At 50.0% G+C, this 13266-nt stretch overlaps 1 protein-coding gene and 1 long non-coding RNA gene across 2 annotated transcripts in view; both read right to left on the reverse strand.

Moving 5' to 3' along the window:
* Positions 1-2400: 2400 nt before the first annotated feature.
* Positions 2401-13266, reverse strand: part of LOC144179090 (uncharacterized) — a 30517-nt gene continuing 19651 nt past the window's right edge. Inside the window, exons 2-3 of the long non-coding RNA XR_013324140.1 lie at positions 2796-2889; positions 2401-2548 (exon numbers count right to left, since the gene is read on the reverse strand). This is a non-coding gene — a long non-coding RNA (uncharacterized LOC144179090). The remainder of the gene's footprint in view (positions 2549-2795; positions 2890-13266) is intronic.
* On the reverse strand, positions 10893-12074 carry LOC144179086 (uncharacterized). The gene has a single exon (XM_077707293.1). The coding sequence runs from the start codon at positions 11736-11738 to the stop codon at positions 11310-11312; it is 429 nt and encodes a 142-aa protein (XP_077563419.1). The 5' UTR covers positions 11739-12074; the 3' UTR covers positions 10893-11309.

The following is a 13266-nucleotide window of genomic DNA, read 5'->3' on the forward strand; positions in this document are numbered from 1 at the left end:
TCAGAGCAATATTGCCTTGCAAGATTGCCGAAAGTTGTTCCACTTGGGATCTGGTCTCATTAGGACACGGGAAAGGCACAGATGGAACTACTCAAGCCAAATTCAAGGGATTTTACGCTATCGGGTGTGCCTTAGTGGAGGGCTACGAGTTCCTTTAGACCATCTGGTTATCTTTAACGTGCGCCGAAATCACCGCACACGGGTACGTGTGTGCATGTGTGTGTGTCTTGCCTTCCTTAGAAAACCCGCCGCCGCGGCCGGATAACGAACCCGCGACCTTGTTTTCGGTATGTGATGCCTCTGCCATTGAGCCACAGCGGTGGGTAGATGGAGGAAGTCCACTGCAGTGAACCGCAGAAGTATTTGTGACCCTTCGCATTGAATAATTTGCCACAGTTTTTTTTTACACGCAAACCCTTTGTTCGACGGACTGCGCAGAGGATCAACCTTCGCCGGTGAATAAGGGGGGCATCTGAAAATAAAATGGCACATATTCATTTGAGGTGACAAGCCTGGTACAGTGGGGGAACTACAATTTGTTGTGCACATCCGAGCCGATGTAAACGGCGGCCAGTCTAAACACGCAACATTGAAGAGGGTTACGGTTAGGTTACGGAAGGAGCCAGGTCATTAACTTGTATCGAGTACACTACGTATATCAATATATATTGAATAGCAGGACCGACTGCAGCTAAATAGACGACCAGGATGACGGACAGGTGAACAAGTCAGCGTCAGCCCTGTCTTTGTGTCGTTCTCTGCTCTCTTGTCCTTTTTTGCGCTAGCTCATAGTGTCAAAGTTGACTCACTCGCATCCCTCGTTACGACCTTACGCTGTGCATTTGCTATGCTCAAGTTATATAAAACGCAGGTGCGTTTATTGTTTTCTTATAGTATTACAAATGCATTACCTATTCTTTCGCGCTCAAGTACGTTCTCGAGAGCCTGGTCGTCTATCGAGGTCGCGCGTCTAAGTCACCTTGCGTCACTCCCCATGCACATCGTGTCCTAACCCGCCGCCTTCCACCCTTATCACGATTGCCGTATCCATGTCACTATTCCAAGGCTGGGCCAACGCTTATCACTCAGAGAACGTACTAGAAGCAGCTCGGACGGTCCACCAAGGAACGTGTATGGGCGCCTTTGCGTAGATATGCGGAATTGGCTTACACTAACTTTAACATTGAATGTAAAACCATTCATTCTTTTTTTTAGAGTACCAAATAATTTACGTGTTAGGTGCGTTCCAGTACCAACCGCTACTTTCGTCGGTTGTATAACGAGGTCACTAACAGAGATGATTTGTTTACTTGTTTGGTAACCGGTGGACTATTCAGTTCACTTTATTATGCGTCGCCTTCTTTTGTCTAAAGCGCAGTGTTTACTTTTTCTTTTGCTGCGTTCAGTTTTTGTACGCAGTGTTTCACATCGCGATATGCACGAAGTAGTCTGCTTTGCACTGCTTGTTAAATTATCAAGTACGTTGCAAAGCGATTTTAGTGCAAATTTCTTCAACACAGAACCGTTTTCGACGATATAAAAAATAAATAAAAAGCACTCAAAATGCTTTGTTATCTCGGTCACAAAAAATTTGTATTTAATTTTCGAACCGATGTCATACAAGGGTGCGATAGGGACTGGTGCAATAGGGAAATACAATAACTTATACCCAGTAGCACCCAGTGTGCAATCTGCTGAAATAGCGGAGCTGTCGTTCTTTTGTGTCGGCTCGAACGTCAACGGCTCTGCCGGTGGGTCTAAGATTACGTTACTGGGAGGCCGCGGCAACTAGAGTTCCTGTATATAGCTCCCCTAGGGGAGCAGTGTTGCGCGTCCATCCGCCATTTTGAGTTCCAGGTCGTGCGGGAAAGCCACCCGTCTCGCATGTACGAGCTGCCGCCGGGCCGCCGCGCCAGTGGCGAGGAGCGGCGCAACAAAAACAGTCGCACCATAGTCGGCTGCATATCAGCTGAGCGGCCGCCGCTGCCGCCGCTTCTCAACCGCCGACGCTCAGTTGAGCACAACTGACTGAATACGGGGTCTTGTGCGCAGCACTGAAAGCGGGTCGAACTGGAACCCGCGGCATGTGGCAATCAGACGCGCAACTCTTGCGCTACGCTATATACAAGAACTCTAGCGGCAACGAGACCACTGCGCCCTCTGTCGGTGGGTCTGAGAACCTGGTCCTACCACTGCGTGACACACGACCGACAGCAGTCGGACGATAATGCTCTACCTACAACAGCTCCGCTGTTAATAGTCAGGCCTACTACACGGGGCAACAAAAGGGCAAAACGACAAAAATTTAACCTATTGGTTAGTGAGGAAATACAGCGGCATTTTTTTACACTAAAGGATTCTACAAAGCCAGGTTTCTACAAAACAACATTTATTTCCTGTTCACAGCATTTCAGACCGTGTGTCGGTAGACCAAGGCCACCGAAGATGCTTCATAGGGTATTTGCGGGGGAGTCATATGTGGCAAGGCACCGGCCATAACTCCTCCTCCGCAAAAGTGGTAGCCGTTCCGCTCCCCATACAGGTGGGCCTGAAAAAAAAATTAATATGGCGAAAGCCTGCTTACAAGTTCCTTAAATCATATTGCCCGGTCTAGTGCGTACCCCTTCTGTGGTGTGCCGCTTAAAGGTGCGGCAGTAGCGGGTGAAATACTTTGATATCAGACTCATTACATTGCCTGCAGCAACGTCTTCCCAGTAATTCATGCCTGCTTATTCGTTGAAGCATCATTTGAAAGGGCTCGGTGTATAGCACAGCCGTAGGAGAAAAATGCTTACGTATTTGTAGATAATTCTTAGAATTGATGCACCATTTTTTTCACGATGACGTAGAGGAGTTTTGTCTTGATACAAGATGGCACTCCCAGTCTATCTGCAAAGTAAATGAGCACGGTCAATCCCACCTTGTGTATGTGTCACAGGAGGGTTTGAGGCAGCTGTTTATATATCAGATGGACCTCCATGTTTACACAGCAGCGGCCTGTTCCTCTGCTGCTTGTGGTATCTTCTGAAACTAATTGTGCGAAGTAGTGTTATCCGATAAATACGCAATAGTCGAAACTTTTCGTTTCTTGCACGGCTGCTTTCAGTCTTGAATACGTGTTTAGTGCTTCGACTAAGAGCCCCTACCCTTGAGCAGTGGGAGCGCGCGTTGCAGAGCTGCCAGCTCGAAGGGCAGGAGGCCCTGATCTCTCGGGCGAGGATGGCAGCTTCAGCACGCGGCTTACCACCCGCTGCCCATAGCTCTTTCTCCCCTACCCCTTCCGTATTCTTTCAATAAAATCTCTCTCTCTCTCTCTCTCTCTCTCTCTCTCTCTCTCTCTCTCTCTCTCTCTCTCTCTCTCTCTCTCTCTCTCTCTCTCTCTCTCTCTCTCTCTTGCTATCGTAAAACCTAACCCAACGTGTATACTTAACTAAAAGAACGCAGAAAGTCAGGGGTATGTACTTACATTTTGCCTCAAATGTGCCTGAGGTTTTGTTTGCTCTAAGAAATGGGGCCGTGTATGACTTAGTCCTGCAGATTACAAAAAAAAAAGACGGAGGAGCTGTGATACCCCCTTCACAATCCGTAGGGTCCGGGTCCGAACCCATATGTTTTATTTTTGAATGAGTGCCCAAATTATTCACGCATGAAACAAATGTTGAGGTTGGGTTGGGCTGCTAAAGGGCCTTCATTCCTGCTTTGCATATATTAAAAAGAAAATTTTATTTTTTGTTTGTAGTGATCCCACGAATGTTACCTGCGCATAACTTTTTTTTCTTTTTTTTACCGGATTCACGAACCATAATATGCAGGCCACCGAAGGAAGCAAGATCAAGGTGAGAGGTGGTTCTCGTCTCGAGAGCAGCCAAGATACACTAGACTCCTGCTAAGGCGACCCCGAAGGGACCGTGAAAATTTGTTCCTATTGTGAGAAGTTTGGCCTAAGCAAAGACTTTTTGCATTGTGGATGTTACAAGAGAGAAAAAGTGTTTTTCGTCTTAACCATGAAGTTCGCCTTACCCGAGTTCCTAAGTTACTGGAGTCTTTTGTATAGATCGATGAACGCTTAGAACCTCGTCCAGATTGTGTATCTATGAGCGCAGTCGGACACTTGCACTTTCCTCGAAGTTAAAAGCAGCTCTAGGGTCTGTCTGCACTTGCGGCTCGCGTGAATGACCGACACGGACAGAAAAAAAAAAAACAGAAGAATTTAGCGGAGAAGACTGTCTGTGTTGAGCTATTCTTGTCAGCATCAAGGCCCCTGGAAGCTAAATACTCTGATACTGGATTCTCGAGTTCCTGATTCCACGGCACCTGTCTGGAGCCATGCGCTATCAAAAAAGTATGCCCTTGATGGCCGCTGGTGGACAACAGAGGCTATCAGAGGTGGCTATTTCTAGCATAGTCAAGTTCTTACCAACTTCAAAACAATGTCACAAGCCGACAGCAACAGAGTAATCGATTCTTTATGGCCTTTTAAAATATCGTAGCTGCCATGACCTAGCCAAAATGTAAGTATGAACTGATTGTTGGCGGCTTTTGGGCTTGAAGAAAAGCACAAATGACGCGAGAACTGATTAAAGTGAACTCAAGTTTTCTCTCCGTGGGTCCTCGGCTTTCAAGGCGTACTTGAAAACGAAAGGGCACCCGCCCTTGCCGGCGATACAGAACTCTCAGGAACAGCGATAACTTAGTCGAGTTTACCACTTTCCTAAAATAGAAAAATCACGCACCCCTCCGTCTAACGACGACGATGGTTGAACGCGAAGCTTTCTAAACTGCGCTTGGCCTCCCCACTGCTACTGCGACCCACAAACTACTCGCCTTGGGAGTTCACAACACGTGGGAAGAGCTGCAAGAAGCCCATCATTCAGCTCAACTATATACGGCGCCTGCAATTGACTCCCACAGGTCGACAGGTCCTTACAGAATTAGGACTCTGTCCGATACCCCCGAGGGAACAAAAACAACGCATTCCTCTAGCCCTGCGAGATGGCATCGAGGTGGCCCCAGTCCCTCGCAATATTCACGCCAACTACCACCTTGGCCGCCGGGCTGCCCGTGCTCGAGCCCTGACTGCGCGATACGGGGAAGACCCCACCGCTCTATATACAGATCCTACCCCCTACCCTGGGCGCGCCGGCCACGTAGCCTGTGTAGTTACTCCTACTGGTCAATGCGTCAATGGCGCCACTACTACCACAAGCTCAATCGATGTCACCGAAGAAATAGCCATTGACCTGGCCGCCTATTCCCGCCCTGACCAAGTCACCATCCTAACCGATTCGCAGACAGCCTGCCGAAACTACCACATTGGCCGAATTTCTTCATCAGCACTTCATATCCTCAAAAACTGCTCAACGACCCCTGACATCCGCATCGTCCGGGCTCCTGGACACGCCGCCATCCCCTGCAATAATGCGGCTCACGCCGCAGCTCGCGATCTGATACACCGAGCAATTGCCGACGGTGGCCAATGTTTACTCCCTCAAGATCAACCCCACCCACTGAGTGGCTACACCGAGATTCTCGCGCATTACAGGCAAACTCGCCGTCGTCTCCCACCACCACACTGGCGCCTCTCCAGAGAGGATGCTACAACTTGGCGGCGGCTCCAAACGATCGAATACCTACCCACATCCCACCCGCCTCCACCTCATCTTTCCCACCCAACACCCTTCCATCTGTGCTCACTGTCCCCAGCCTGGCACCCTCAACCATATACTATGGGAGTTCCAACGTACTCCGGACTTGCCCCCGACTCCCAACCCCCCCTACGAACAGTGGAAGGCTTAATTCCCTGGCCAGCCCAGGCCCGGATACCCAGCTCAGCCTGGGGACCCGAGCAAGGACAGCCAGCCGAAGTCAAGGCATCCCGGACTAGGGATGCCTTCCACGGGGCAAGGCCCATTCATCAGCCTCTGCTCGACAAATAAAATATTTATTCCCTCTCTCTCTCTTCTCCTGATGGATTCTTTGGTTGGCCATTCCCGCACTGCGAGTATGGGCTACTCTGGAGGTGCGCACCACTTTTCTAGAATACCCCCCGCAACTCTCGGGTGTGCACTCGGGTGGCCTAACGTTTGGGTTTGGGGCACACGGCGCGAATCGGTACCTGCTGCTTGGCGTTCGCTTCGACCATGTCGACATGAAGCAATCTGATAGACGCCGGCTTCATACTGCGGTGGAGCCAGGCTCGGTTCTGGCCACGGGAAGCGTTTTTAGATGCGACTGCATCTCATTCACTCGCCTTGACCCTGCATCCGGCGTCGTCGGTGTCCGCCCCTCCCCCATTCTCCTCTTCGCCGCGCCAGCTGCGCTCTCCGCCGCTCACCCCATCTCCTCTCCGATAGCGAACACTCTCTCGCGAGGGGCATTGGATTGGATTGGATTGGATTGGATTGGCTTGGCTTGGCTTGGCTTGGCTTGGCTTGGCTTGGATTGGATTTGGATTGGATTGGATTAAAGTGGATTGTGTTGGATTGTGTTGCGTCATAGCCGCGGCAGACGCACTGGCGCCGGCGCGTCCCCTCACCGTTATGCGCGCTATAAAACGCGGTGCCTGCGCCGCTCCGCTCCATCGTTTCAGCGCCGTTCCTCCGCTGTTCAACGCTGCAACGTGAACCCCGTATGCGTCGCATCTACACAGGGGTTCCCGCGAGGGGAGGTGGGAGTTTTTTTTCTTTTGTCTTTCCATTCACCCACGGTCATTCATCATCATCGTCAGAGAAAGGTGGCTTTCCTTCAGGGCGTATTGGCGTTTAACGGCATCAGTGACAGCAATAAGACTTCGCTTTTAAAACCCCCAGTGGGCCATTTAGCCGTCCGCTATGACCCTTGCATCATGATATAACAGCGCAGGGAACGAGACGGGGAGCAGAAAGACACGGGACGCGGGAAAGACAAAGACCCCTGCATCTCGCCAAACATGCTAGATCAGTGAGGCCCGCGTCAGCTAGTCCAAACCCTCATCCTCTTGACCGTGGCAATCCCTCACCATAGGTCATAGCTTCCCTGAACACCCCGCTCCTATGTAGGGAAGGCACAGCTTTCCCATATTCACAGATAATGGTGGCACTGTGCTAAGGGGAAATGTACGCCCCAAATTCGTTCATATTAACTCACTCCCCGCTGGAAGCCGTAATTGCGCTGCTTCACTGGAGAGCCTCCGCCCGGCTCGCTAAGCCGCTAAGGCCAACTTGCAACCTCTGCCCTCCACGCATTTCGAGATAGTTAAGGCATAAAGTTGGGCTAGTTGGTTATCTGACTGCATTTTACTAGCGAAAAATATACGCGGACGAAGAAGTACACAGGACACTCGCAAGTCTAGCGAGTGTCCTGTGTACTTCTTCGTCCGCGCATATTTTTCGCTAGTAAAATGCAGGCATTTCGAGAAACTAGCCACGAACTGGATCGACCATCTCCACTTACTGCGTACCACGAAGGCGAATGAGAGAGAGAGAGAGAGAGAGAGAGAGAGAGAGAGAGAGAGAGAGAGAGAGAGAGAGAGAGAGAGAGAGAGAGAGAGAGAGAGAGAGAGAGAGAGAGAGAGACCGTGGAGGCGAGCAAGGCCGAACCGGAGAGCCCAGAGGCGAAAGGAAATATTGATCCAGAGAAGGGGGAAGAGGGAAAGGGGGGGGGGAGGAAAGTACCCGGCAGAGGCGCATGTATACCGGCGGGCACAGAGGAAGACGCTAAGTCGGCGACATATAATTTAGCCCTTTAAGCTTCTGCCCGCGATATGCTAGTCAACGGGCAACGGCATCAAAGGTACCTGTGCGACTCCGCCGTGGAAGTGCTCTAGAACTTTCACACTTCCCTGGACACTGGCGAAGTCATGACGAGGCAGGGCTGGGAACAAAAACTCTGCTTATATTTCTTGCGGAAACAGGGCTGGAAGAGGTGCTGTGAGCCCTCTGAACATATACACTTTTATATGTGTACATCCCCACTTTTTTCCTCTCTCTCAGATATATTTCCCCCGGTATTCACCCCCATGTGGAGTAGCAAGCCATACCGTCAGTGGGGCTTACCTCTTCAGCGTTCATTAAAGGTTTTCTCTCTCTTTCTCTCGGCTTGAACGACCAAATCAGCTTGAACAAGCGCATACTTGGGAACTCGAATGCTTAAATAAAATGTCTCGTCATCTTTACAGCAGAGCTGCAGTAAGCCAGGTTTTTATACATATTTTGATGTGCTCCCATCAAAACTCCCGCAGCTCCACGCCTCTTTGAAGGGCGATGCGTTCCGTAAGGCGAGGCGATCACAGCACGCGCTTTTACTCGGAAGCAGGGAACAAGCAGCGGTGCAACCCGTGGGAACAGATCGAAGCCATTCGAAAGCGTAAACCGGAAGCGGACCGCAAACCACATCGTATCTAGCCTCAAGTGCACGAAGCCCTTCGAGGACGCGGGGAAAAGCGCCGCGGGCCTGCAACTGGAAAATATTGATTTTACTTTCAGAATGCTTAAGAAGGGCTTATAGATGTATCCTCGGGCTGTCCTCAAACCACGGGTTAGTTCCCCTGGCGTCGTAGTCGGGGATTTCTATGTGAATTTTTTGGGAGAGAAAAATGAGTGGCTTATTCATTTCGTGCCGGAGAGATTTCGCTTGCGACGCCGCACCGTTCCGGCGCAACCGATCACCTAGCGGCGTACGTGCATCGATTTGACATTATACAGGGATGTGCCTGCGGTTGCGAGTATGCCGATCAGTGTATAGCATAGCGACAACAAAGCCATTCACTCTGTCTTCACTACGTGGTAATGACTTCATATCTCCGGCGGTCATCCGTATCGGCTGAGCGGAATGGCCTTGAGTTTTTCCGCAATTAATAAATTATAGCGATCTCTAGATTTCCTTAATCGCAGGTCAGCTCTTTTTTTAAACATTTAGTAGAAACACAGGGGCCCGAGAAGGTTTAGAGCAAAACTGGTTGTGACTCACTGGGCATGTTTGTTTCAGGGCCGTGGAGTGCAGAAAGGCGAGTGAATATGAAAGTGGACACGGGGGCTTTGCATTGGAAACATATACATAAAGTATGCAATATAAGGAACCACAATAATTACTACTCGTTTTCATGCAACAGGAGGGAAATCTGGGCCAGTTGGTTCGACTTCAGCGCCGGTCCCGTGTGTTCTTCCGTATCGTCCCGTATTTTTGCACTGTTAGCAATGAAGTCGTTTCATGTTCCCGTTTTTGCAATTCAGAACAAAACATGGCTGAAAGCTTCTGTTAGAGATGGACGGTTCTGCGCTAAAGTGGAAGTCAAAATGCGCTGAATGGCTGCTACGGACTAGCTGCTCTGAAATAACGAATCCATGTTCAGTTCATTTGCGCTTCCCGGATTGTCCTGTCGTTGGCATTCCTGTAGTTGGTGTCAGCCATGCCTCATCCTGTGTTGTGATATGTTCTTTTTGAGAAACTTCAGAATATTATGGGATAAAATGTACAAAAAAAAAAGAACTGTACAGGCAAAAGGAAGACTTCCTGCGCTGTGTGGTGTCTTCCATCTGTTCGTCCAGTCCTTGTTTTCCGCATTGTATCCCATCCTGTCAACAGACCACCTAGCCCCCTAGATAGCTCCAAAATATTCTTAGCGTTTTGGAGATTTAAAACCGTACCTCGATGACACGTTGGGCTGGGCTGCTGGATTTACAGCCCACGCAGATTAGCATGAGGGTTGCGGAGAAAACAGCTGCAGTCTCGCACCCTTTTGTACGTACTAAGCCAATGCAGCAAAGGATGCATAAGGAAATTATCAATCGGCCACTTCTGGCTCCCCTTCGTTGTTTGCTCCCTAGAATTTGCCTTTGATGACATTCCCCCGTACCTCTTCGCTACAAAAGGTGTGTCACAGGTACTTGGCTGATGGCTTCTCCACACCTAAAAGCTCGAAATAATTTTCGAAAACTTTTGCCTGCAAAGTCATTTATAGCTCCTAAGTCCTTAATTTTTAAGTCTTAAGTTTCCTTATTCAAAATTACCCAATAAAGTTACATCCGTCCCCCATTCCCCCTTTTAAATAAAAGAGAACAAATAAGTTTAAGTCAAGGTTGGGGGACCTCTAGACGTGCGGAAGCATGCGTGCGTACAACATTTTCTCTGGATCCAGGCATGTGTCAAATTCGGCGACAAAGAAACTACGATATCATGCAGGCCCACCGACACAAAGCACGCGCAAATTAGCGTTTCTTAGATAGTGCAATTATGTACTGTGGTACACCTTTAACCGCGGAGGACATACATGGGTGTTTGCGGTAACCCAAAGATGCGCGGAGGTGCAGTGACGGTGAAACTGTCGCGAGGGGTCAGTCATAAAGGATTTGGGAAAGAGGCCGCCTAGACGTTCTTCCTGCAACCACTAGGCCAGAAGTTTAAGCCCTTCGAGAGGAGTGGAGGTGAGGGGAAAATAAATAAGGAAGAAAAGGGTAGCGGAAGTGAGGAGCAGTATGACCGTAACTGCCGATTGAATTGTTGCGATTATGTGACGAAATGACGGTCTGCTCCCCTGGCCTTGATTGGATCGGATACCACTGGGGGCGTTTCCTTCTCCAGAATTTCTCTAGTGCACTAGTGTGATACCTCGAGAGGAGTACCTTTAACCTATTCCTAAGTCGAAGGCAAAAGTTGTAATACGTTACCAGCCACCGCACGTCGGGAGCCATGGCAGAAGTCATCATCATCATCCGCAGAAACTTTGCTGCTTTTCTCAAAAGTCGGAAATAAACAAGTGGCTCCTGCTCCCATTTAAAAGGAGTGACAAATTAGAGTAGTAGAATGATTGTGCTCGTTCGCTATCTAGAGATGGTGACTTTTCAACGACACTGAAGCGTTACTGATCGGATCAGGAGCGGGATTAGGAATTCTTCCCTAAAGCAGAGGCCAACACGTTTCTACAGAGTTAAGCAAGGTTTATTCATAGAAGGCAAGACCGAACCCTTGTGCTCCAAAGCAGTCCTTGATCTTGGCAGGATGAGTAGAAGGAGCTGAATGTAGGCGCTCTCTTGGAAGAAGTGTCTTCGGGACGCAGTTTTTACACACTTCGTGGATGCACAGAGGTGACAGTTCATGCGCTTCGAGGTGTCAAAATATTGCGGCACGGGACGCTGGCAGTGTCCTTCACTTCATGTCGTCGAGGTTCACGTGGTCGTGCCCTCTTTGTGTTCTCTAACAAACGGACGTCATGGTCGCACGGCAGGCATCTTCTCAGTCCCAGTGAGCGGCAACCGAGCTTAGGCTAGCCGCAATAATCTTCTCGACGGTGGTGATTCGCAAAGCACCTGCTAGTGGAAAGGGCAGCACAGCGCTTACCGCTCCCGTCGTCCTTCTTCGTCCTCCTTCTCGTACGGCCGCTCCCCGTCGTCCACACGTTCTTCATTTTTGTGCACGCTCGTGGAACTTCCAGAAGCGGGACAGGGCGCGCCGGGTCCCAAGTGGCTGTGGCTGCTGTGGTGGGCGGCGCGTTTCAGAGTGTCCACCAGGAGGTGGTGAAACTTCTTCACTTGCGTGAACGATCCGGACCTGGACCTGTTCGGGCTGCCGCAGATGACGTCCAGATGATCGCTGGTGCGGTACATCTTGCGGACGTCCTCGCCGCTGCCGGCGTGCATGCTGGGGGACGTGGACAGGCTTCCGCTTCCCAACGGGCTCCCGGCGTTGCTGCGCTCCGGCGAGGTGCGTCGACTGCGGTCGTAGATGCTGTAATCGTTTCGAACCACGGGCATCATAAAAGCCATGACGAGAGAGCAGACGTCTATTGCGGGCACCGAATTGGATCAGACTGGTCGGCACGACTGAGGCAGCAAGGGCTGTCGAACTGCTGCTTCGACAGGCGTTCGAGATCAGCGTTGAGCTAGCCCTTTTTGCTTTTAGCTTCACGAAGGCGCACAGCTATATATACGCTTTGCTGAAGAGCTTGCCGGTGCGTCTATTTTTTTATCTGCCCACGAGAAGATTAGCCTATCCAGAAAAGGTGCTCCTACCGTCTATCACTGTACTTCGCGGTGGCAGAAGTTCACAGCAAACGAGTGGAGAGAACGGCCTCAGGCACGTGACCAGAGCGTGTATGTCTCCAGTCGGTTCTACACAGGCCTCCTTTCTGGCGCCCATTGTGCAACCCAAAAATGTTCTGTTTGTTAGTTACCAAAGTGCTAGAGATAACCATTTCCCTCGCTCTGCTGCTGCTGATCTCAGGCCCAGGTTTTTCGCGCTCCTTATCGCTTTAGGTTAGATAAGCCTGCAGTCGTGTACGTGTTGAGGGCCGGCTCTTTCGTGCTTGCACGAGCGTCAGTTCAGCGTTTATAAAAGCGCCGCGTGGGAGGCGCGAGCGTGGTGGTTTGAAGTATTTACCGCCTCTCCCGAAAACATTTGCCCGCTGATTTATTACGTGAAGAACAGTGAGATCACGGCCTGATAACTCGTATCTGTGTCGGCTAGACGCTGCCTCCCACGTGCGCGAGTCATTGCACGCCGGATGGAAACGCGTTGTTATGTAAACACAGCACTCTCTTGGGAATGGGGAACTGACCTGACCTTGTCCGCCAACGGTCGTTTGCAAGTTTCACGTACATCCTGAATAAACACTACTGATTGCCGTCTGCAGTAAGAAACGAATGAAACAGGAAAAGATGGTAACCGAAATACGCATTTGATGATTTCGGCTCACTAATGTAAGTTAATGGCGTGGTTTTCGTATGTTTACAAAATTGCGATGACAAATTTTTGTTGTTTTAAAGGGTATCTTGTATGGACCTTGCTAAGTTGCTAAATTAAATTTTTCTCAAATTTGGTTCCGCAATTCGCTTTCATCCCAGAAGCAAGATCGCCGTAACAACTGAAATTAGGCTAATTGCGATCAGCTGTATCACAAAACAAATAAGGAAGGCCCAGTGAGCGTTCTGGACACAAGTTTAGTGTAAAGTTATGGAGGAAAAGGCTTTCGCGAGGTTCGAGGAACTAGCAAAACGATTTCCATCTGTGTGCCTGGACCTGCGCGATGCGTCGCTGTATTTTCTTCTGTGTGCGTCTGGCAGCCCGCAAGGATTTTGTACGTCTGTACAGCGTTCAAGCTGGATGTCAAACTCCCTAACTCTTGGAGGTAGCGAGGTAAATCGCCTAGATGACTGGGTTGCATTGTAATAGCGACCTGTAGTTTTGTGTAAAACCCATCCCCGCAGGCGTCCTCCACCACGCAATTCCCGGCCACATGCAAGTTCTGCTTACAACCCGGTACTCTTCCCCACATCATATTAGAGTGCAAGCACA

Source organism: Haemaphysalis longicornis, unplaced genomic scaffold (genome assembly GCF_048455015.1).
Source record: "Haemaphysalis longicornis isolate Haplotype H1 unplaced genomic scaffold, Haemaphysalis longicornis Haplotype H1 scaffold_4, whole genome shotgun sequence".
Classification (NCBI taxonomy): Eukaryota; Metazoa; Arthropoda; class Arachnida; order Ixodida; family Ixodidae; genus Haemaphysalis; species Haemaphysalis longicornis.